This window comes from Euprymna scolopes, chromosome 41 (assembly GCF_053919585.1).
Source record: "Euprymna scolopes isolate OS-2025 chromosome 41, ASM5391958v1, whole genome shotgun sequence".
Classification (NCBI taxonomy): Eukaryota; Metazoa; Mollusca; class Cephalopoda; order Sepiida; family Sepiolidae; genus Euprymna; species Euprymna scolopes.
Window position 1 is genome coordinate 33,307,952 of NC_136522.1, and position 27,513 is coordinate 33,335,464.

The 27,513-nt window shown below is 30.6% G+C and overlaps 1 protein-coding gene across 1 annotated transcript in view; it reads right to left on the reverse strand.

Annotated features, from left to right (window-relative positions):
- Window positions 1-27,513, reverse strand: part of LOC145266457 (uncharacterized) — a 100,201-nt gene that overhangs the window by 65,631 nt on the left and 7,057 nt on the right. The window contains exon 2 of the mRNA XM_080122136.1: window positions 25,861-26,371. Coding sequence (XP_079978262.1) covers window positions 25,861-26,272 — 412 coding nt within the window. The 5' untranslated portion in view covers window positions 26,273-26,371. The remainder of the gene's footprint in view (window positions 1-25,860; window positions 26,372-27,513) is intronic.

A 27,513-nucleotide genomic window follows, 5' to 3' on the forward strand; every position in this document is an offset into this window, starting at 1 on the left:
AATTCTATCTGATGGCACCGAAGTCATTTATTTTATTTTATTTTTTATTTATTTTTTTTTTTAGTTTTCGAAATCGGTACTATAGTATAATAATTCAATAATAATTCAATAATAATAAATACGAAATCTGCATAAATTAAAATATCATATTTAAGCGTATTTTACGACCGGGCAACGCCGGAGAGTCTGTTAGTATATAGATATATTCTAAAATATGTCCATGTGATAGAAGGCTTCCATCTAAAATTCTACGCAATTATGCAGAATTTAGAAACTGGATGAATGTAAATCAACGTAATAGTGAAATAAAACCAATCGTCTAATAAGAAAAAAAAAAAAAAGTAATTAATTTACGCTCATTTTTCAAAGGAATATGCAAATTAGTTAACCTTCATAAAGTAGCTCGCATATCCGTAACTGCGTATATTAGTCTTTTTTAATGATTTTAAATAGAACAAGTATGCTTTTAATATCAATGTCAGGGCGACAAAAATCTCAACTTTATAGTTATATATGTTATTTATTATTTTAGTTATATGTGCCTACAATGAGATCGCATGATAGCTTACAAAATTTTTAAAACTACTTTTTGACACCTTAAAGCTAACGAGTGTAAACTTTGCAACACATTAATCTTTTGCCGTTTTCTGTTTTCTTTTTGTCTACAATAACAGATCAGATGATTGCTTACTGAGTGGGCCATTATCTACTTAATCGCTAGCAAACACACAACACACGACAGATCAAATTGGTGTTACGACAAGCGGGTACAAGCTTCGAGACGCTCCATAGATGACAAGAACAGGGAACGGCGTCGCCTAATACTCATGATGATCACGTATTAAATTTACTCGGGCAGAAAATTTACTTTTAAAACCAAAATACTTAGCAACAGAGATTGTCTTATTTGCCCACCGAGTTGAATAAAATGATTTTGTTAAATAAATAAATGCGAAACATTTTTATTTGCGTTCTCATCAAAACGGGTTATTGTTATGCCACACACACACACACACACACACACACACACACACACACACACACACACACACACACACACACACACACACACAAGTAATGCCCTGGCCCACTTCCAGTTGTCTGATCTAGCTGAAATTTTGCATGTGCAATGATTTATATCTCTACGGGTTATGTGGCAAATTACAGCTCTGAACTAATTGTGGTTTCTGTTTAACTGGTATTTGAACTGAGTCAGGTGTGAAATGGAGCCTGTTTAATGTCGAGCAGTGATCCGGTTTTTGTATTTGAAAGGACGCACACAACAGGAGACTTTTGATGAAATGGAAGAAACTTATGGTGATAATGCCCCATCATATGACCTTGTAAAACGCTGGCATCGTGAATTCACACATGGCCGGAAGTCTGCGGAAACAGCTCCCAGACCTGCTCGGTCCCCTTCTGCCATTGATGAGGCATCTTTCTGTCAAGTTGAGGCTGCCATTTTTGAAGATCGGCGCATTACTATTCGCCAAGTAGCCCAAGATGTCAAGATTAGTACAGGATCTGTGGAAACTATCATTCATGACCATTTGCATATGCATAAGGTGTCTGCCAGATGGATTTCCAGGTTGCTCCCACCATTCCAGAAGCGAGAACGCGTCGAGTGATCGAGGATGAATTTGGGGATGTGCCAAGAAGATGAGTCAAAGTTTTTCAAAAGACTGGTTACACTGGATGAAATCTGGGTCCATCACTATGATCCAGAGACCAAAGCCCAGTCAATGCAGTGGAAGCACTTGGACTCACCACCTCCAAAGTAGGCAAGGGTGCAACCCTCCGCTGGCAAGGTCATGCTCGCAGTCTTCTGGGACCAGGACGGAGTAGTGATGACAGATCTCCTGGCAAAGCGTACCACAATTACAGGAGCCTATTATGCTCCACTTTTGAGGAAATTAAGGGAAGCTATCAAAATCAAAAGGCGGGGCAAGATCAGCAAAAGGTACTCTCCTCCTGCAGGACAACGCTCCGGTCCACAACTCGCATGTCGCCAGATCAGAAGCACTGGCGTGTGGTTATGAAATCCTCCTCCATCCTCCCTACTCTCCTGACCTTGCACTTTCGGCATTCCCCTTCCCAGCCATGAAGTTGTTTTTGAAAGGAAAGCGTTTCCTAGATGATGCAGCCTTGATTTCTGAAGTCACGTCGTTGTTGGAGGACCAACTTGGGGTGTTCTACAAAAACGGTCTCCAGAGCTGCATCACACGATGGGAGAAATGCATAACTCTGGGTGGTTCCCATGTAGAGAAAGTCTAATGACTGTGCCAAGTTTCGTTGCTCTACTGCTATGGGAAGTGGGTCAGGAGCATTACTTATTGCACGCCCCTCGCACATTGGAAGAGCATAACATGGTGCTTTATTTTCCTGATTTTTGTGCAATTCGAAAAAGCATTTGGAAAATTATGCCAATTTTTCTCATTTCTCTTAATTTTAAATGTGTATCACTTTCTTGCAGGTCTCCGAAAATGCCTAGAAAGGGTCGATTGACATCTAGTGAAAAGTAACGTGTTGTTGCAAGCCTTGCAGAAGGTTTATCTCTCATAGATCAAGCCAAGAAGCTTGGAAGAGTTTGAAGAATATTGTCTTTATTCGTTGAAAATCAAAACATCAAACCAAAGAAGGACAAAGACACAAGAAAGTTTCTGCTCGTGATGTTTAAAAAATTCGCCGTCAACTCATCAAGCAGCCGGGTAGCAACAGTGCTGCTATATTTGACAAGGCTGGAATACCTTCCTTGCCCAGAAAGACACGCTGCAATGTTTTAAACGAAATTGCAAGAAGAATTAAGACCATAGCAAGACCTCTTTTAAACCAAACTCATAAATAAAAACGTTTGACTTGGGCTCAGAAATACATGGAAACCATCTTTGAAAATGTTCTTTTCATTGATGAGGCCAGAGCAATTCTTGATGGACCAGATGGGTGGGCTAAAGTTTGGAGTCCTCTTGAATTTTCACCCTCATCGATTCCGTCGTCAATAGGGAGGTAGATGTGTCATGTTATGGGCTGGAATAATCTATGATGAACTAATTGGAGCATTTCGAGTGCCAGAATGTGTGAAACTGACAAGCCAGTCTTATATTTTATTTTTAAATGAGCATCTATCACCATGGCTTGATGACCTTCCATTGGTGCCTCACCGCAAATTGATTTTTATGGACAACAATGCGCCATCCCACTCAGCCAAGGCTATGACATCCTATCTTGATGTTACAAGAAAAGGTCCCTTTCTTGTAAGTAAGAAAAACATTAGTTGAGTAAAAATGAGATTAGATAGACCGAGGTTCAAACCTTGTAAGCAAGGTTCAGAAATAGGGTCAGAAATGGAATGTAGAATTTCGATTGTTCAGTTTTGACATAAAATAGTTTAGATATGTTGATTGTTCAATTCTTTTATGAAAACGGAATTAAAATAAGGTCAGTTAGAAGAACGAACAATAGAAAATTAAAAACATATTGAAAAATTGTTAGGTCTAAAAATAGGTTAGTAAGAATTTTTGTCTGCAGACATGTGCGAAGCACGCATATTCAGGCCACGTGGGTCATGCACGTTTTTGGACATGCGTATGACGTTATGGCAGACATGAATTCTCAATATAGGAACTAGAGTCGAAGATGAGTTAGACAGACGGGAGACAGAGTTGGAGGCGAAGATAGGAGACAGAGCTGAGATTGGTCAGAGGAGGGTCCCTTTGGAAGCGAGGGAGGAAGTTTTAATCATGTAGTCGACTTTGAATTCCTGGATGTCATCATCATTGCGACCGGTTGAATGTAATAAAAGAACACACCATATTTTGTAACTGCGTCTTGTGTCATCAATTCTACCAAATTGAATGTAATGTGAAATAATCGTTAATATGAACTTTGTGTCCTCTCATCTTAATGAACTTTGTTCCCACTCATCGTTATAATGAACTTTGTGTATAACTCATCTAAGAAATGTGTCCCCTCTCCATCTAAGTAATGACTGTCTCCTTTCTTTGTCATAAGAACTGATAACCCTCCTCTCTAAATATATGTTATAAAAACCACAGACAGTAAAATGTATAAATACCCCCTCTCTCTTCTTCCCCTCTCACTGTATTACATGTATCCGTCTTTCCACAATATGAACACCCAGCTATACAACATTAAGTTATTAGGCATTAGTGGAGAAAATTTAATGATATGGCCACCTTGTTCTCCAGATATAAACCCAATTGAGCAGCTCTGGTCAATAATAAAGATGAAAGTTTATGAAGGAGCTGTTCAATTTTCATTGAAATATGAACTTTGGAGAATGATTTTGGAAGTTTCCTATAGCATCACATCATCTCAAATCCGTCGATTGACATCATCAGTTGACAAGAGGCTATTTAAAGTGATTTTGAAGCATGGGAGTTATGTTGATAAATAAACATTTCCCTAAACAAAAAAAATGTGAAATTTATGCTTGTTTTTGATTAATACTGTTACTGGATATGTTCTTTATTTCATATAAATAGAAATATGTAGTTTGAATATTGTTCTATTACCGAAAATATACATTTTAAACACTTGCAATAAAGTGATACACACTTACAATTAGCAGAAAATAGAAAAGTTAGCGTAATTTTCAAATTTGTTAAAATGTCACAAAAATCAGGGACATAAAGCATCTTATCTCTGCGTTTCATAGCAATTTCAAAATAAAAAAATATTGACCTGCAATAAAGCGATACATAGGCTTTATATATATATATATATATATATATATATATATATATATATATATAGTTTTATAAATTACTAACTAGCTCTACCTACGTATTGAGCACTTTTGAAGTAAATACTTAAAGTTTACGCATAAATCTATACTTTCGTATATATATATATATATATATATATATATATATATATATATATATATATATATATATATATATATATAACTGAACGTCTGTGTGTGTCGGGTCACGAACAGGCCACCTTCGTGGACTTCGGGCCAAGATCAAAGTGTAGTATCTGTTCCGGCAGATACTGCAAGCAAAGACCCTATGTGGGGGCGACCCAACAGATAAGACCTTGGTCAATATAGGGACAACCCTTCATACCAACTGTCACTATCCAGCTCCCCTACTCCCCGGGGAGTTGGTCCCCATTTCCCCTTCACTCCTTACATTAAAAATCGGCCTTGGGCCTAATTTGCTCGGTGGGGGAGCAAATAAATACCTGGTCACGAATAGGCTCATATATGGTTGACTATTATAGAAAACTGATCACATATAATGATAGAAGATGTATCGAGACACAGGAATGGGTATGTTTGATCTGGCATAATGATGATTCATTAAAATTGTGGGGTCTGCGCACGCACCTGGTCCACACAGTATGGAAATAAAAAATTAAAAAAAAAAAAACGTTTACAAGTGTTTTTGATATAGATGTACATAATAATACTTTGATAGGTATGTTTTAACTTAAATAGGGATGGTATAATAAAATTGTGGGGTCTGCGTTGCGCCTGGCCTCCATAGAATGGAAATAGGCACAAACTTTAATAAAGACTTTTCATATCTATCTGCGTAAGTATACTTTGATAATTATGTTTCAGTTTGAAGAAATATGGTATAATAAAATTATGGGGCGTTCGTTCGCGCCTGACCTCCATAGAATGGAAATATGTCACAAAGTTTAACAAGGTTTTTTAATATAGATCCACAGAATATTGTGATAAGTGTTTCAGTATGAACAGGTATGGTATAATAAATTATGGTTTATCTATTTTATTTTTACTTTCATCATATTTTGCTTTGGTTTTGATACCCCGAATTCGAAGCTATCTCTTTACAACCCTTCCTTTTCATAACTTATCATACTTTCATAAATCAGAGTCCATTTTCTGTAGGCTGTTTTTGAAACCAGTCAACGACGGGTACTTTTGCTAGTATATATATATATATATATATATATATATATATATATATATATATATATATATATACACCATTTCTAGTCAGATCACCGAAGTTAAGCAACGTTGAGTCTGGTTAGTACCAGTTGGGTGACCATTTGGGAAGGCTAGGCGCTGTATGTGCCCTCCGCTTATCTCGGCATTTGTTTCCAGTCGTCCTGTACTTCACTGTTTAGCAATATCATCTCAGGAGAGGTGTGGTTGGAGATTGCGCACCTCCTGCCACAAACATTTCACGCGCAAGCAACCCTTCGGGGGTATCCACAGTCTGTCCAAAACTGAAGGGGCCTGCTTATATATATATATATATATATATATATATATATATATATATATATATATATATATATATATATATAACTCCTGTAGTCTCACCAAAATAGGTTACTCCTATTTGAATCAATAAAACAATATTCAAATATATAGTAGAGATGAACGATTTAAAGCGAATTACTTGAATGTTTATTTTTCAAAAGTATTTTTTAAGCAGTTCAAAATTAATTAATATTTGGTGTTTGTTGTGGCCCTATGAAAGGGAAAGGTTCATGAAAAAAGACTCGAACAAACGGATTTAGATAGAAAAACTTGTACTGTAAAAAGTGGAATACAAAGAAAGTGTGTTTGTATTTCGGACTGTTAAGTTACACGGTTTGTAGTCTCGCGTTAGGTCATGTTATTTTTCGTCACGAGAGTTTTAACCTCGCGATTTGCATAATGGTTAGCAGAGTCCATTATGAGTGAATTAGTAAGTTCCCATAACACTTCCTTTAAGCTGGATTTTAATAGAGACAATCGGTTACTGGCCGTTCGTTTTCAATTTTTGTGGAGTGAATCTATTTTGAAAATTTCGACCACGATCACGCATTCGACTGCGATTACTCCAAGACGTTTTCACAGAATTCCTGGCATGTCTGTTTCTGCTATTATGTAAATCATCTTGTGTGTGTGTGTGTATGTGTGTGTGTGTGTGTGTGTGTATGTGTGTGTGTGTGTGTGTGTGTGTGTGTTTATTTGTTTGTTTGTTTGTTTGTTTGTTTTCGCCAATCCTACCACCGCGGATGCCTTTTGACGTTTTTTGGAGATAGACGGCAGGAGCTGCTTATTGACTGAATTCAACTTTTGATAGGAAGCCGATTTTTTCAAGTCTTTCAAGCTCCTCTTTAATTTTCTCCGATGAGGCAAATGGTACATTTTTTCTACGTACTCTAAATACTGCCCCCCCCCGCTCTTTGCGGACAATTGTAACAGTGATATTCTCCTGAAGTTTGAATGGTTAATTCTCAGTGTGAGCGACCGAAAAATACACTTGCGAATTATAACACGAGAACATGCTACCCCGTGAAGTAAATAAAGGGTTCCGTTCGAAATTCCGTTGAAATTCCCGAGTTCGACAGAAACATTTTTGAGTTCGACCTGAAGAAGGGCGGAAGTTGCATCAACCGAAACGTTGTGAAGATGAGAACAGTAGTGCGGAGATTCCAAATAATACGAAATATATAAATATACCTGACTAGAAAGATAATACATTTGTCTGAAAGAGTAAACTGAATTGAACATTAAACGATAATATAGTTTCGGCTTAGAAATCGAAACAAAATAGAACAATTATTAGAAGTAATGATATAATTTCGGTTTCAGACAGACGACTCCAATGGGAAGAAGAAAGTAAACATGTCATAAAATGGAGTACTGTTGCCACATTTGAGGAGGAGCGAACCGCCTTTCTAACGTGAACAGGGTACAAAACTGATTCAAAATCTAGTGAGCGATATCCTGTTCTTCTCCCTGTTACCTCTTTCTCACAGAAGAAATGTATCCCTTCTTTATCGTTATTTTCATGGCAAGTGCTCAACTCTATGTTTTCCCATCCCTGTAAAACATTCACAGCAAACACTCGCCTAGCTACAACGACTATCAACAATTTCCCTTAGTCTCTATCTAGACCTAAAATTAAACGAAAATTCCATGAGCAAAGTTTTTTTCTCTTGAACTGCTTGTTTTTGAAATACAATACCACGGAGGTTCTTTCCAACTTATAACATGGTTATTTTCAAGTCCAATCTAAATAAATTCTTGTTGAGCCGTCCTTTTAAACAATTAATTTCTACGCAATTTCAGCCATCACTTATGATCACCATGTTATCTTGACACTCATTAACCTTTGATAAATGGTGACTGTAGAGTTTATATATGAAAATAAAACATATGAGACAAAGCATCCATGCTTAAACCTAAACGTAGATTCCGTGAACAAAGCTTTTTCTTTGAATTGAACACCTGTGGAACTCTCTTCCATTTGCCTGCTTTCCGGTTGCCTATAATATGGTCGTCTTCAAGTCCAATGTTAACAAGTTCTTGATGAGCCGTTCCCCTTCAGTAATCCAATTTACAAAATTTCCACTACTAACGATTACTACGTCACTGTCCCATTGACCACTGTACACTTATTAACCCTTATCCTCGAGTGACCTCTGGGCCTTGATAAGTGATGACTCCTTTGTAAAAAAAAACAAGAGTGTGTGGTGTTCTAATTGAATGAAACTAATCTTAATCTAATATGTAAAGGTAGCGAGGATTTTTTTAAAACGCTATTAAGACATGTGCTATTGAGATTGATTGTTCTTACCTCAGCAATAATCTATTTCGAACATCATATAACAACTATATGTAAGTTATTCTCTGATGTGAACGGGTCCTTGTCACAGGTCACCAAATGTGACCTTTCCGGGTCACTGGTAACAGGTGTGAACCCTCACACATGCGTCCTGATCGCCTTTCTTAGGGAATTCTCAGCAAGTTCTCTCGGCGCAGCGGGACCTCGTTGGTCAGTTGGTCAGTGTCGATTTCACCTTTGGGTTGATATGCCGTATCACGCTGGAAGTGAATAGATTTTCATGCATACAAAAGAAAGACAAACTCAGATGTCTCTATTCTACGAGTTAATTCAAGTCAAATTTGCAAAAATATGATATAACTTATATACAATTGTCCAGTGTTGATTTCTTACAAAACACACGTTTGAATCTTACTCTCCATGGTTTGCGGTAGCGACGGACAGTAGAAGGGGTGTGGTGACGACACTTCGATTAGACCCAGCTTCAACTCTCCAACTCACTGATTTTGGCCTGGGGATGCGCTTATACAGTGAAGTGATAGGTAGGGTAGGTTGTTCCCCAGACCAATCTCCAATCAGTACGTTATCCCGGAGAATTCCCGATTCCCTGCGTGCGTGCTGATGATTCTGAGAACGCTCGCAGTTTTCAGTTCCCACGAACACTTGCTACATACCGTCACATCCATGTATGTCTTATATATACGTGCTATGTTGTCATAATAATCTATATACAAACCCCACTGCGTGTTTTTAAATATACGTATGTATAATATCGAATGATATCGCCATGGATATATATATATATATATATATATATATATATATATATATATATATATATATATATATATAACTTATCTATGTGTCAACGTATTAATGCATACGCATTTCTTTGTTCCCAGAACAAAGAAATGCGTATTATAATTGAATATTTATCATCTCATTTTGTATAATATATACCAACGTCTCATGGTGATTGATTAAAATAACTTTTGTTTATTAAACATGTCTAATAAATTATTCCAGTTTAAGTCGCTCTGTTTTCAGCACTATAATGATTTCTTTAGTGGAGCTCTGATATTGGCACGGTACCAAATTGATCGTTGAATGTGAGACATTAAAACCTACACAATTGAAACATAATCTCAAATGCATGGTATACCTTTTCTTTCTTTGTGTACATTAAGTATCGATCTCTATAATAGTGTGCTTGTTCTGTTCTTTGTCTGTACTTAATCCTTTGAAAAAGGCCGAATACAATTTTTGAAGGCTCAAACTGCTTTGAAAAAATAGGCCGACAATTCGCGAAATTTGTTTTAAAAGGACCAATCTGGCAACTCCGAACAAGAATATCAGAGTGGCCTCTTTTTGATGTAGCCTCGTTTTCGAATATAATTACAATAATATATGACCATTTTTGTAAAGATGTGAGAAATGAATTCTTAGTAATTTCGAGGCGCAGTGGTTCGTCATCGAAGAAAGAAGTCAGTGAAACGTTATGTAAAAAAGGGAACATTGTCTGCCAAGAAGTGCTAAACTGATGGAAGAAATAAAAATTATCTGTTATAATATGATTTTATTATTTGTATTGAAGTATGTAGCACAATATAACTTTCTCGTTATTTAATAGAACTTATTAATTTATTTCATTTGAGTCAATTCTATATTTCGAATACAATGGACACTATTTTCATAGAAATGTTAATAAACTTATATTTTGTGCATGTTATTTTTTGCGTTATCATTAAAAATATCGGTTTTATCAAAACCTATTTGTTGATAAAATATATTTCTTATTCTGTGGTTTTTCCACGGGTTCTGCTGATTATAATTAATTTTATATAGAATTTTTTCATTTATTTTAAATCAAGGAGAAAATATTTTCTTTAGTTATTGTTTATCTTGTAAACGTCAAAAGACTTAAAGTTAATGATGATAATATTGATGCAATAAAATGATATTAATATCATAAAATGATATTAATATAATAAAATGATATTAATACAATGAAATGATATTAATACAATGAAATGGTATTATTACAATGAAATGATATTAATAGAATAAAATGATATTTATATAATAAAATGATATTAATATAATGAAATGCTATTATCACAATGAAATGATATCAATATAATAAAGTGATATTAATACAATAAAATGATATTAATATAATAAAATGAAATAAATACAAGGAAATGATATTAATACAATAAAATGACATTAATTGAATAAAATGATATTAATACAATAAAATTATATTAATATAATGAAATGATATTAATTGAATAAAATGATATTAATAAAATGAAATGATATTAATAGAATAAAATAATATTAATACATTAAAATTATATTAATACAATAAAATGATATTAATACAATAGAATTATATTAATAAAATTAAATGATATTAATGGAATAAAATGATATTAATACAATAAAATTATACTAATAAAATAAAATTATATTAATACAATGAAATGATATTAATACAATAAAATTATATTAATACAATAAAATGATATTAATACAATAAAATGATATTAATTTAATAAAGTGATATTAATATAATAAAATGATATTAATTCAATAAAATGATATTAATACAATAAACTGATATTAATATAATAAAATAATATTAATATAAAAAATGATATTAATATAAATAAATGATATTAATATAATAAAATGATATTAATATAATAAAATGATGTTAATATAATACAATGATATTAATACAATCAAATTATATTAATATAATAAAATGATATTAATATCATACAATAATATTAATATAATAAAATTATATTGATACAATAAAATTATATTAATATAATAAACTGATATTAATATAATACAATAATATTAATATAATAAAATGACATAATTGTAATAAAATGTATTTATTTAATAAAATCATATTAATACAATAAAATGATATTAATATAATAAAATGATATTACTACAATAAAATCATATTAATATAATAAAATGATAATAATATAATAAAATGATATTAATACAATTAAATGATATTAATACAATAAAATTATATTAATACAATCAAATTATATAAATATAATAAAATTATATTAATATAATAAAATGATATCAGTATAATAAAATGATATTAATATAATAAAATGACATTAATACAATAAAAGGCTATAAATACAATGAAATAATATTAATATAATGTAATGATATTAATATAATCAAATGATATTAATTGAATAAAATTGTATAAATGCAATAAACTGATATAAATATAATAAAATGATATTAATATAATACAATAATATTATTACAATAAAATGATATACATATAATAAAATGATATTAATACAATAAAAGGATATTAATAATGTAAAAGTATATTAATACAATAAAATTCTATTAATATAATAAAATGATATTAATAAAATAACACAATATAAATATAATAAAATGATATTACTAGAATAAAATGATATTAATATAATAAAATGATATTAATATAATAAAATGATATTACTTGAATAAAAGGATATTAATACAATACACTGATATTAATATAATAAAATGATATTAATACAATGAAATGATATTAATATAATGGAATTATATTAATTGAATAAAATGATATTAATAAAATAAAATGATATTAATAAAATAAAATTATATTAATAAAATAAACGTATATTAATACAATAAAATGATATTAATATAATAAAATAATATTAATATAATAAAATGATATTAATATAATAAAATGGTATTAATATGATAAAATGATAATAATAATATAAAATGATATTAATACAATAAAATAATATAAATATAATAAAATGATATTAATACAATAAAATAATATAAATATAATAAAATGATATTACTTAAATAAAATGATATTAATACAATACACTGATATTAATACAATAACATGATATTAATACAATGAAATGATATTAATACAATGAAATGATATTAATTAAATGGAATTATATTAATGGAATAAAATGATATTAATACAATAAAATGACATTAATAAAATAAAATGATATTTATATAATAAAATGACATTAATAAAATAAAATTATATTAATGCAATAAAATGATATTAATATAATAAAATGATATTAATATAATAAAATGATATTAATATAATAAAATAATATTAATAGAATAAAATGATATTAATTCAATAAAATGATATTAATATAATAAAATAATATTAATATAAAAATAATATTAATACAAAAAAAATGATATTAATATAATAAAAGTATATTAACATAATAAAATGATGTTAATATAATACAATGATATTAATACAATAAAATTATATTAATATAATAAAATGATATTAATATCATACAATAATATTAATATAATTAGATTATATTGATACAAGAAAATTATATTAATATAATAAAATGATATTAATATAAGAAAATAATATTAATATAATAGAATGATATAAATACAATAAAATCATATTAATAGAATAAAATGATATTCATGCAATAAAATCATATTAATATAATAAACTGATATTAATACAATCAAATGATATAAATATAATAAAATTATATTAATATAATAAACTGATATTAATACTATAAAATGATATTAATACAAAAAAATGATATAAATACAATGAAATGATATTAATATAATGAAATGATATTAATATAATAAAATAATATTTATATAATAAAATGTTATTTATACTATAAAATGATATTAATACAATAAAATGATATTTATATAATAAAATGATATTAATATAATAAAATGATATTAATATAATAAAATGATATTAATACAATAAAATGATATTAATATAATAAAATAATATTTATATAATAAAATTATATTAATACAATAAAATGATATAAATATAATAAAATAATATTAATACAATAAAATGATATTAATAAAATAAAATGATATTAATATAATAAAATGATATTAATATGATAAAATGATATTAATAAAATAAAATGATATTAATACAATAAAATGATATTAATATAATAAAATAATATTAATTTAATAAAATGATATTACTTGAATAAAATGATATCAATACAATACACTGATATTAATACAATAAAATAATATTAATATAATAAAATGATATTAATATGGTAAAATGATATTAATAAAATAAAATGATATTAATAAAATAAAATGATATTAATACAATAAAATAATATAAATATAATAAAATGATATTACTTGAATAAAATGATATTAATACAATACACTGATATTAATACAATAAAATGATATTAATACAATGAAATGATATTAATATAATGGAATTATATTAAATGTAATAAAATGATATTAATACAATAAAATTACATTAATAAAATAAAATGATATTAATATAATAAAATTATATTAATACAATAAAATTATACTAATACAATAAAATGATATTAACATAATAAAATGATATTAATATAATAAAATGGTATTAATATAATAAAATAATATTAATAAAATAAAATGATATTAATATAATAAAATGATATTAATACATTAAAATAATATAAATATAATAAAATGATAATTCTTGAATAAAATGATATTAATACAATAAACTGATTTTAATACAGTAAAATGATATTAATACAATGAAATTTTATTAATATAATGAAATGATATTAATTGAATAAAATGATTTTAATACAATAAAAGTATATTAATAGAATAAAAATTATATTAATACAATGAAATGATATTAATGCAATAAAATGATATTAATACAATAAAACTATATTAATAAAATCAAATGATATTAATAAAATAAAATGATATTAATACAATAAAATCATATTAATCGAATAAAATGATATTAATACAATAAAATCATATAAATATAATAAAATGATATTAATACAATAAAATGATATAAATATAATAAAATTAAATTGATATAATAAAATTATATCAATATAATAAAATGATATTAATATAATAAAATTATATTAATACAATGAAATGATATTAATATAATAAAATCATATTAATATAGTGAAATTATATTAATTGAATAAAATTATATAATAACAAGATAATTGTATAAATATATAAAATGATATTAATACAATGAAATGATATGAATAGAATAAAATTATATTAATGTAATAGAATGATATTTATATAATGAAATGATATTGAATAAAATGATATAAATACAATAAAATTATATAAATATAATAAAATGATATTTATATAATAAAATGATATTAATAGAATAAAATGATATTAATACAATAAAATGATATTTATATAATAAAATGATATTAATATAATAAAATGATATTAATATAATAAAATGATATAAATACAATAAAATTATATAAATATAATAAAATGATATTTATATAATAAAATGATATTAATACAATAAAATGATATTAATACAATAAAATCATATTAATAGAATAAAATGATATTAATATAATAAAATTATATTAATACAATAAAATAATATTAATATAATACAATGACATTAATAGAATAAAATGATATTAATTGAATAAAATAATATTAATACAATAAAATGATATTAATACAATAAAGTGATATTAATTAAATACAATGATATTAATATGATAAAATGATATTAATACAATAAGATTATATTAATACAATAAAATGATATTAATACAATAAAATTATATTAATATGATAAAATGATATTAATATAATAAAATGATATTAATACAATAAAATGATATTAATACAATAAAATTATATTAATACAATAAAATGATATTAATACAATAAAATGATTTCGAATAATACAATCCACAGATCTTTAATAAAATACGAATACTCTACCAGAATTTAAATATCATCATAATTAATTTAACAGAACATTATTAATCTTTCTTTAATATATATATATATATATATATATATATATATATATATATATATATATATATATATATATATATATACATATATATATATATATATATATATATATATATATATATATATATATATAATGGACTCCTCCATCGATTTCAAAGTATGATGTTCACACATAATTGATGTGTGAACATCATACATTGAAATCGATGGAGGAGTCCATTATATATATTTGTCCGAAATCTGCACAAAATTATTTGTTTCTAGGGAAGGCTTTGGATAGAACCCTCTACACTTTTCCTATAAAACGGCTAATCTTAGTCGGTGCAATTCATCGCTGCAGACAGTAGATCTCTGATCTTAAATCGGAGTTTTTTTTCTCTTAGATCCATGTCTAAACGCACACTTAGGGAGCGCCTCTTCTAGTAGTTTTAAACACGCCCTAGAGACAAATCTCGAAAGTTCTACGTCCCAGCATAATGCATACAGCGTATAGCATTCTCAAATGGTCGTCCATCTCTGTACTCGCCAAGCTTATCGTTGTTTAACTTCGGTGACCAAATGGGAGCCAGCATGTTAACGTGATTATGCGATATATATATATATATATATATATATATATATATATATATATATATATATATATATATATAGTCCACTTATCCTAGTTTTTATTTTCTATTTCAAATCCTTTGCGTCCGTTGCACAATTCCCTTTTCATTGATGCATTCCGATATGCTGATTTCACGTCAAATTGTTGAACTTGTAAATTTTATTGCGTTGAAATTTGCATCGGCATTTGTATTGGAAGTCATTTTAACTGCAAACAAGCGTGTGTTTTTTGGATCTGCGTGTAGTTTTTAGACTAACCTTTGTCACTAGTCGTGCTTTGAATATCCTGCTTTGGTTTTCATCAGTTTTGATGCCCATTGTGCAGCTATTAATGTTTTATTTAAAAGCCGTTTCTATTGTTGATTGTGCGTTTCTTTTAAATGTCCATCTTCGTTTTTCAAATTTATCAGGAATTCATCGCTTCCTTGTATGGACTTGCATTCTTGCGTGATAATACTCGTCCCTACTCTCGTCGTCCATACAATAGTTATCTAAGTATTTTGGATGGATTTTCAATCTATTTGTTTCGTGCCACTTATTCTCTGTTTACTGGTGTTAACAAATCAAACTGTCTTCAAATACTAGCTTCCTGAACAAAAATGCACTAAACATTGATGTTATTGTTTTCTTTTTTTTCTCTCCGTTTGTAAAACTCAATCATGTTCTGCAACGGCAAAAACAAAAACAACAATTTTTTCTCTACAAAACAATCAAGCTAAACACTTTGAATAAATATTTGAAGATATAAAGCATACCCCCTCTGTATCTGTCTGTTTGTCTGTCTCTCTCTCTCTCACACGCACATACACACACACACACTCACAAACACACACATACACACACGCACACTCACTCACTCACTCACTCTCGCCACTGTCTACTGAACACTCAAGTATCGACTGTCTTCACCTGAATATAACTACTGACAGATTTCAGGGCTGAGAGAACTTAACTATTTATGTCTTCATTTGGATATTATACAATTCTCTTCTATCTTTACCAAATGGTGTAGGTAATTGGATAAACTCTTTCGTTGTTTTCGTGCGGCGCCGCGGCGGTTGTCCTTACTTACTACGAATATATAGATGTTGCTCGTAACACATCACTGATAAGGCTAGAACAAACAATGTTCTATATAAGTAACTTCCTGGTTCGAAAATTAAACAGCATCATGTTGGCCGGCTCGAAGATTGGTGTGAACCTGGCAGAATTAAGAATTTGATTACGCCATTGAATGCGGAAAGATACAGCGGACGACTGGTACTAAATCTGCGGGAGCGTTAGTGCAGAGCAAACTCGCCAACAGTCTGACCGGATCGTTGGATAAAAAACCCTTGAAAAACTTCCAATGTTGTAATACATTCGGGCCTTGTTTATAGTTGCTTTTTAAAACGAAAACATTACAGGTTAATTCCTATTACCTACATTGTTTTGTCGTTCATTTTGTTTGTCGTTCATTTTGTGTGCGTATGTATGTTAGGATCCCTCTCTAAAAAATCATCACCATTATCATCATCATCATTTATTAATTTCACGTGCCATAAAAGGTGAGATTAAAGTTTCATGCTCTTTTCATTTAATTATTGAATGAAATTCAAAGAAATGGGGTTTAAATAGTTAAATATTATGTTATCGTTTGATCAATTGGTTTAAAAAAGAGAAAATTAAAATGAAACGGCTGCCGAGCAACACGGCGTATGTACAGTCATTTTAAAAATATAGTGGAAAATCCTGACACACCCTGAAAATAGATTACTCTGTTTATAAAAGATGTTAGGTGGGGACATATTCATAACGAGTGAAAAATTTTGAAGAAAACAAAAGTCACGTCCGAGAAGTTTTTAAAACTAATTAAAAAATACGGGTTAAAGGTTGGACTTGAAAAGTGCGACTTTTGAATGAACAAAATCGAATATTTGTTCCAGATAATCGATCATGAAGGAAGAAAACCGAACCCAAAAAGAACGGAAGCCATAAAAAAATATGCCTATTCCGGATAACATAACTAAACTACAATCATTTCTTAGTTTAGCAAACTCCTACAATTCATATATTCCTAATATGCACGAATTGAGAGAATCATTAAATAAATTGTTGCGTAAAAATAAGAAGTGGTGCTGGACGAGAAAATACGATAACGTATTTCATAAAATAAAAAGGTGCTTATTATCAGATCTAGCTTTAGCACACTACTATCCGAAAAAGGAATTAATTGTAGTTGCAGATGCAAATGATTATGGCATAGGGGTCGTGCTGCTACACAAATTTGAAGATGGAGTAACAAAACTTCATAATCATGCTTCAAGAGTTTTATTATATGCGGAGAGAAATCAAATTAAGAAGAGGGACTCGCAATAACGTATGCTGTGAAAAAGATTTCATAGATTTATTCATGAAAGAATATCCATTCTATAAATTAATCAAAAAACCATTATTGTCGATTTTTGGGGGTCGAAAAAAAAGGTGTTCATACCCATCCCGTAAATAAGTTACAAAGATGGGATGTCATTTTATTAAATTACAACTTCCAAATACTGAGTGAATTCTGATATGTATGCGCGCGTGTGTATGCGGGTCAATTTGTATATATGTAATGTTCTCTTTTCTTTGTTTTATAATATTCAATTGTGGGTGCTCGTGTGTGTGCGGTGTTTAAACATATAATTTTTCATATACAGTTCAACAAACGGGACATATCACATAACAAGGGGCAATTCGTTTAACAGGACGAATAACGTCTTTTCCATGGGGCACATCAGACAAAAGGGAAACATACCTTCTTTCACTGAGCGGATTTGACTGAAGAGTCTGTAAGATTAAAAAAAAACTTTCCCTAGGAAGGAAAACGCGATACACGAAGTTATATTTTCATATATAACATTAATTTCATATCTTTGGGAGTTGTATGAGTTGGCTCACTGAACGATTCCGTGGACCTCAAGAGATTAAATCTCTTTCAATCCAAACTCCAATCTCAACTGATCCCGTCCGCTCTTTAATTAACTCTCTGACCAACTGCCTGGTCTGTTCCGTGAATCTATCATAACTCATTTTCTTTGTTCGCTATATCCCCAACCAGGTCAGTCTTACGTCAAGGTCATCCTTTTTATTGTTAATTACCTTAACTTTTGTTTATGAGACTAAAATTCCAAAATCTCTTATTACACAAATTTTTAACTGGTTCAGTTCCAATCTTGTATTTTTTTTTTTTTTGTACATAGGAGTCACTACATTATCAAGGCTCGGATGTCACTCGAGGATAAGGGTTATGGAGTGTACAGTAGTCAATGAGATAATATTGTAATCGATAGTAATGGGTATTTGGTAAATTGGATTCATCAAGAATTTGTTTATGTTGGACTTGAAGACAACCAAATTGTAATCAGCTCGGAAGCAGGCAAATGAAAGAGAGTTTCACAGGTGTGCAGTTCTGAGAAAGCAGCTTTGTTCATGGAATTTACGTTTTGATTTAGGCATAGATAAAGAGTAGGGAAAATTATTGATAGTGGTTTCAGCTAAACGGGTGTTTTTGTAAAAGATTGGCGAGGGGTGACCAGAGATTGGAGCTCAAACAAGCACTTGCCATGGAAATAACGATAAAGCAAAGACGGGCTCGCAACGTCTCTTCTGTGGGAAAGAGCTTGTAGAGAAGAGAAAAGGGATCCCTCACTAAGCTACAAAGTCTATTTTGTACTCTGTCAAGGCAGGATAAGCTGGTTTTAGCAGTTCCTGCTCAGATGTGGCAACAGTACTCTATCCTTGAAGGTACTTGGCTTTTATATAGATAGAGAATTGCATCAGCAGTGAGATATCTACTGGAGCGGTAGAATGATACCACCATTTTTCCAGCGACCTTTGCAGCAGATTTGATGTACGTGTTCCATTTCAGATCGGAAGTAAAGGTCAAGCCCGGAAGATTGTCAAAACATGGAGCCTCCCCAAGACGAGAGCCATCCATTTCAATTGATGCAAGATGAGGATCAGAGCGTTGATGATGTAAAGATAGAGGCTTGTTTTTAAATGCATTAAAAGCAACCAGCCACGTCTTCCCTCATTGTACCACACACTCAAGATCAGAGGAGAGAGAATCAGAGACTTGGTCATTTACAGCCTTTGTTGTGTTGCCATAGATGGTAGTGTCATCAACATAAATGACAACGAATTATCTAAGTATGTGTTTTGGGAGATTATTGATGTAGATCAGGAAGAGAGTTGGGCGCAGGATGGACCTCTGAGGGACTCCAGCATTAATACTGTGAGCTTCTGATTTCTGCCCATCAACCACTACTCTTATGAGCCTATCAGAGAGAAATTATTTAATAATTGAGAAGACATTTATAGCTATACCATAGCTGGAGATCTTGTGAAGTAGGCCTTTATGCCATACCTTATCAAAGGCCTTTGATATGTCAAGAGCAATTGCTCTATAAAGGAAGCCTTATTGCATGTCGCTAAGAAGGTTATTTCTGCTGAGGTGGTTAACTACTTCTTTATTTAATATAGATTCCAACAACTTCCTCATGACGCACAGGTGACTTATTGGTCTGTACTGAGAGGGAGATGACCCATCACCTGAGTTCTTAAATACAGGGCATACTGATGACGTTTTCCAGCGTGTTAGGAACCACTTCTACTTAAGACAACGCTTAAACAGTTTTTTAAGTATGGGAGCAAGTTCTGGTTTAAGTTTTTTTTAACGCTATAATTGGAATGCCATCAGGGCCAGTTGCTTTACTAGAATCAAGGTTCTTGATTAGCTTGGCAATATCACGTACAGATAATTGTATGTCGCATAGCATGTTGTCTGTTACAGGTGGAAATACGAGTGGTTGATGAAATACGGGAAGTTGATGGCCTTGGTCGCATAGGTTAGAATTAGCTGCAAAGTTCTTGGCAAATACTTTGGCTTTGTCTAATGCTGATGAGATGACCTCATGTCCATTGATGATGGTTGGGATAGAACACACGCTTCTGTTCAGGATTCTGTTTGCTATTTGCCAAAACTAGTGGGAACCAAGCCGCTGCTCAGCTACTTTGGATTTAACGGACTGAGCATATAAGTGCCCCGCAATTATTTTATTGTTTCACTAAACTATTTTCCCATTTCAATACACCTCTCTACCGTTGAACCTTTCATATTCAATAACATGTGAACATATTGCAGTGTCACCATTGTATTCTCATTTAATTGGGTCATCCAATATTCAACACTTTTTCAAAAATCTACGCAGATTTTTCTACTGCATCCCTTCTTCCTATTAATATGAATTCATAGATGTTAGATTTTTCTACTGCATCCCTTCTTCCTATTAATATGAATTCATAGATGTTAGATTTTTCTACTGCATCCCTTCTTCCTATTAATATAAATTCATAGATGTTAGATTTTTCTACTGCATCCCTTCTTCCTATTAATATAAATTCATAGATGTTAGATTTTTCTACTGCATCCCTTCTTCCTATTAATATAAATTCATAGATGTTAGATTTTTCTACTGCATCCCTTCTTCCTATTAATATGAATTCATAGATGTTAGATTTTTCTACTGCATCCCTTCTTCCTATTAATATGAATTCATAGATGTTAGATTTTTCTACTGCATCCCTTCTTCCTATTAATATGAATTCATGTTAGATTTTGTTTTTACTCACAACTCCCCTCGGCTAAAAAGGTAAGTCCCCCTCCATTCCTATTATTATTATTATTATTATTATTATTATTATTATTATTATTATTATTATTATTCCTATTATTATTATTATTATTATTATTATTCCTATTATTATTATTATTATTATTATTATTATTATTATTATTATTCCTATTATTATTATTATTATTATTATTATTATTATTATTCCTATTATTATTATTATTTCTTCTTCTTGGGACACTCATCGCCCATTGACTGCTCCCCTATTTTATTTAAACTGGAAAGCTCCTTCCTGGCCCCATGATATTTTTTCCTGGGTGTAGGTTTTACTTCCTACGATCGATGTCGGCTGTTTCTCCAGCAACGTTTTTGTCATAGTTAATCAGAGGTCCAGTTTCCTCTCACCACACAACTTGACATCTCGTCTAAGGTTCTTCTGATCCTCTCTCTCCCATGGGTGTTGGTAACTCTTAGGCCCCTCGTATTCCCTAGCCATCAATCCCATCAATCACTATAGATTCATCCATACTCGTTACGTTTTGGGGATCAAAACAGAAACCCCCTACTTACATTTTCTGCACAGGTCAACCCACAATTACACAAGGTACTTGTTATATAATATATCAAACTGGAATCTCGGCAAACTCGGCACAGATCCTCAAAAAACATCGCACATTTCCTAACCCTAACCCTTATTTTGAATAACAACCTAATTCTCGTTTCTGCCGAATAAGGAAGCGCTCTACCTTAACTATCATTTCATGGCGGCATGTGCTATTTTTCTCCGCCAGTGTACTCCAGAATACAAATCTACGGTCATCCCACATGATGTATACCTCTCAGAGTGATACCTTTGTTTAAACGAGATATTTCTGTTAGTAAAAAAAAAACAACAACAAAAAGAAACGTATACGCATTAAAACATTCTTCAGAAAATATTTGCAGATTCGTAAAAAAAAGTTTTATAAAATAAGCAAAATTAGTTTTTTTCCCTTTAGATTTGTATGAGATAATTTCGGCAACAAAAAACACATAAATCTTCGGTTGGTAATTTTAATTGATCTGTGTTGTTAGAAAACATTTTTTTACTTTTGCTCGTTTTATTCTGCTCAGGTTTTCTCTTTGTTTACAGATTTTAGAGGTAAGTAGTCGTATTTTCACTCCCTATATAGTATCTACTCTGATTCTACTCATCATCACTATTACAAAGAATTCGTAGGATAAACTTTTGTTTTTGCGTCGCTTTCGCACCGATTGGATAATATTGTTCGCTGTCGAACAATAACAATGGCATACAAATTGTTTTACAATAATACAGTGAAAATATTCTGTAGGCATGTAATACTTGTGGTTTTATCATAAAGTTGATGCGTCTTCTAATAGTTATTCGACCTTTAAAACTTTATTAAAAATTAAATATAAAATTTAAAATATGAATCTTAAGTGCTTCGTTGGTAAACTATATTGCTTGTAAGTCAATAAATCTCTTATAATTACGGTATTTGTTTGCTTCCAAGAATTCACGATAGTCTTAATATTATTTTAGGGGTCATCATCTCTTTACCATGAAACACTGTTTCGGAGATTTGAAAACAAACCATATACAATAGACACAGGGATTAGTCACATACTATTTAAGATATTCTGAATATACTAACTTGTTACGAAAAGTAACCACATGTTGGATTTAAAATACATCCATCTTGGTTTATGAAAATCAAACACAAAGTAATTGTAATTTGGCAAAATCTTTTTAATCGGTTTTCGGTCAGAAATTTGGCTGACAAGTGCTCAAAGTTCAACGATTTGACCTTTGAAAATTCTACCGAACTCCTCTGCCAATTTTGGGTCTAAACACTTGAAATTTTAGATGCATATGGATCAAACCTTTTAATTTGATTTGAGCCCAAAACAATAAATGTTAAGGAGTCAAAATTGAGGCTAAAGTTTTTTAAAAAATTGACCTCTCCGGTCTCTACCAAATTACTCAGCCAATTTTTAGTCTAAACATTTGAAATTTTACATAAAGTGTATTCAGACATAGTGTTACATGGAAGCGGACAGGCCCCAGTAATTAAAGGAACAACGTAGTTTAAGTTGAAAATAATATTTGTTAAAAGGAAAAGGTTAAATTTGAACTCAGCATTCAAAAGTTAAGAGCAATTACATATTGCAATTCTAGGAATGCAGCCGATTGTTCATTGGTCTTAGAAATAACTGGATATATTAATGATGTCAGTTAAAAGAATGGACAATATAAGTTAGATAATGATGAAATAAATAGTTTATAATTGAAACAATTCATTTAGGAATTTTTTTGTTATCAAACGTGATTAGGCGCATGTGTAATTTGAATACGTGAAGGAATAACATTGTTGTACACGCCTCTGACGTCATAAAGGAAAGGGAATTCCTAATATATTGAGATGGATTTGAGTCAGTTAGGCAGACAGGGTCGTAGAGAGTAGTAAAGAGTCAGAGTCGAGTCAATCAGATTGGGAGCTGATGCCCCTTGGAGACGAAGGGGAGAAGATGAGACCATGTAATCGTATGAGCTTGCGTTCCTGATTCATCAATCATCCGGATGGAGAATAAAGAATCATCATTTATTTGTAAACTTTTCTTCGTTGTCGCCTTTGGAAAATGAAAAGTAAATGTCTTTGTCTATCATATCTCTAAATGAACATTGTGCAACACGCTTCAAGTGTTAACTGTCTGTCCCGTTCCCATCATCATTAAATAATGAATCTTCCCCCTCTGATGTAAAAAGAATAATCATCATCATCATCATCATCATCATCATCATCGTGATGCACTCAGTATAAATATCACCCCCTTATTAAAACTGTATCCTCGTCATTATTGAAATATACACAAGCCCGATAAATAACCACCCGACAATATACACTCTGCAATATATGTACACACAGTATATAAACACTGAAATTTACATACACCCAGAGATAACCAACACGCTATTCAATATTAGGGCAAGCTTTTTAATCGGTTTTTGGCCGAAAATTTGGCTGCCAAGGGGTTAAAGTTCAAAAGATTTTACCTTTGAGGTCTCTAGCAAATTATTCAGCCAATTTTTGGATCTAAACATTTGAAATTTTACAAAAAGAGTATTCAAACATGCAGCAAGCTTTTTAATCAGTTTTGGTCAAAGTTAGAAGAATGGACTTTTGCAGACTCTACCAAACTCCTCACCCAATTTTGTGTCTAAACACTTGAGATTTTAGGTGTAGGTTACCTGGGCATGAGTCAAACTTATTAATATATATATATATATATATATATATATATATATATATATATATATATATATATATATATATATATACATATGAGCATAAAGTTATGAACAGTACATAGGGTCCGAGCAAAGCCGAGCAGAACTGCTAGTAAAAAATAAAAGAATCAAGCTTCAATTCTTGGGAAAGTACTTGAACCATTCAAAATTATATCTGCATGTGAGAAACAGAGATAAGGAATTAGAGAAACACTCATACAATTGGAAATAAAAATCAAATTCGATGGTCTGATGTTCTACTAACCAAACTGTGTGTTGGAAGTTGAAGAAATTAAATCATAGTTAAATGAAAATCTTTATTTCTTTACATTTTTATGATATTGATAACAAAAAATACCAATTCTTTTTTTCTGATGAATATTGCTTTTATGCTCGGTGAAAACCATCATTTCCTAGAGGGCTCCAACGACAGGGAAGTTTGTGTGTGTGTTTGTGTGTGTGTGCATATATATATATATATATATATATATATATATATATATATATATATATATATATATATATATAGAGAGAGAGAGAGAGAGAGAAACAAACAGACAGACAGAGATTATACTTATCCCCAGACACTTGTTTCCTTGTCTCTATGACTCATCATAGTTCTTCTCTACTAATATGTTTTGACAATCGGGTTTACCATGAAATTATAGTCGTGTTAAAATCACACGCACACGCGCGTTTGACGTTCTTGCCTAAAAGGAACATACCCTGTTACTACTAGACATACAACACGTTTTATAGGACATTACAGGATTGTGGACCTCCTAAAAAATATAGGATCTGATTTACAGCATATTTCTCCACATCTGAATTCTTCCAAAAGAAATGTTCAACTTACCAAATACGGGCAAACGGATTTTTTTGGGGTCCCCAAACGTCACTTCAACGCCCTCTGGGATGGAATTTATTGAAAATGGCGTCTCGTTTTGGCGTTTTTCTTTAGGTTTTTGTGTGTCAGTGTGGCAAAAACTTTCTGAATTTTCCTCTTGATGATGCGCAGATTCCTGCACATTAGAACGATGAGTTTGGTAGTTTGCACTACATTGAGAACCTCTGATGTCCAGATCACTTGCTTTTGATTCAGCACGGACAGATAGTGGGTGTCGAATTTGGGGTAAATTCAGTGGGGTTTTCTTGCTTGGAGATGGTGACATGGTCGAGGGTAGAGAGGACCTCATGGAGCTTGAAGTGTAGAGATCAGTCCGGTTGGAGATGTGGGATAAACTCCGAGAGATTACCAATCCAGACATCGTTTTTTTATATCTCGAATGTGCAGCAGAAATAAAATAAAGTTGGCATCAAATTCTTCAAATTAAAGATTTCTGGTCACAAGAAGAAAAAGGGCAAATCTGTTAAAAGAAAGAAAGGTAAAGAAAATGTGAAATTCGATGTTCATCGCATTTGGGGTAAATTAAACGGGTCTTTTGTTGAAGGAATATGTAAAAAAATGTGGTGAACTAATCAGAAAGTGACAGAAAGTAAAACTTAATTTGAAAAAACGAGAGGATCTTGTAGAGAATCTGTTGCACATAAAAAAAATGCGTAAAAGACATCAATATAAGTTAAGTAACACCAATCTTTTTCATTTGGAGTTTTTATTATGTCTAACTTGGTAAAAAGGGAATAAATGCAGATTAGTATGCATGCGCTAAAGGACAATAAATGACCCATGCTTTTTGGGAACAACATATTTTAGTGGAAAACATTTTATGCAAATTTTGTATTGAATTATGCTGATTATTTTCCAATTGTTCTTTGTACAAAACTTTAGTGTTCCATGTACAGTGAATCGGAAGAATAAAACTGAATTCTGAAAAGCAAGGCCATTATACGTTTTGTTTCTTTAGTTAGGCATAAATAAATGAGTGTAAAAGGCCAATAAAAGTTAAACAACATGAAAACAATTTTAATTTTGAGTTTATGTTGTGTGCTAACTCATTGGTGAAAATGATCAACAACCAAAAGATACAAAGTCCAGATTTCCAGTCTTGTTTTGATATGTATTATTTTTTGGCAAGTTACAAGCTCTTCAACAAAGATAATGGCTACATGACACATAACAATAAGAAACAACGTCACACATAATGAAGTGCATGACATACTTTCCAATTAACAAAGTCAATAAAGGGAGGCCACATAACGTATAGCATAGTTGTTGATTCAGTCCTATGTTTCTTTGATTAATTGCATTGTGTTTAAGAATTAAATAATCTCCAAACTGCTTGATATTCCATAAAACAGACAAACAGTATAAAACATTTTGTAGAAAACCCCTGGTAGTAGTGTAAAAATGAATCTCTAAGTGCATTCATATGGAGCTATGGGAGTATAACCCCTTAAAACTTTACAAATATCCCATCTTTATAAACTTTTCTGGGGAAGACAATGGAAGTAGTTCCAAATCTCTAAGTGACCTATTAACCTAAGGGCGCTATGATGTGCATAACCTCCTTAAAACTTGACATATAAACTATTTTTATGAAATTTAAAG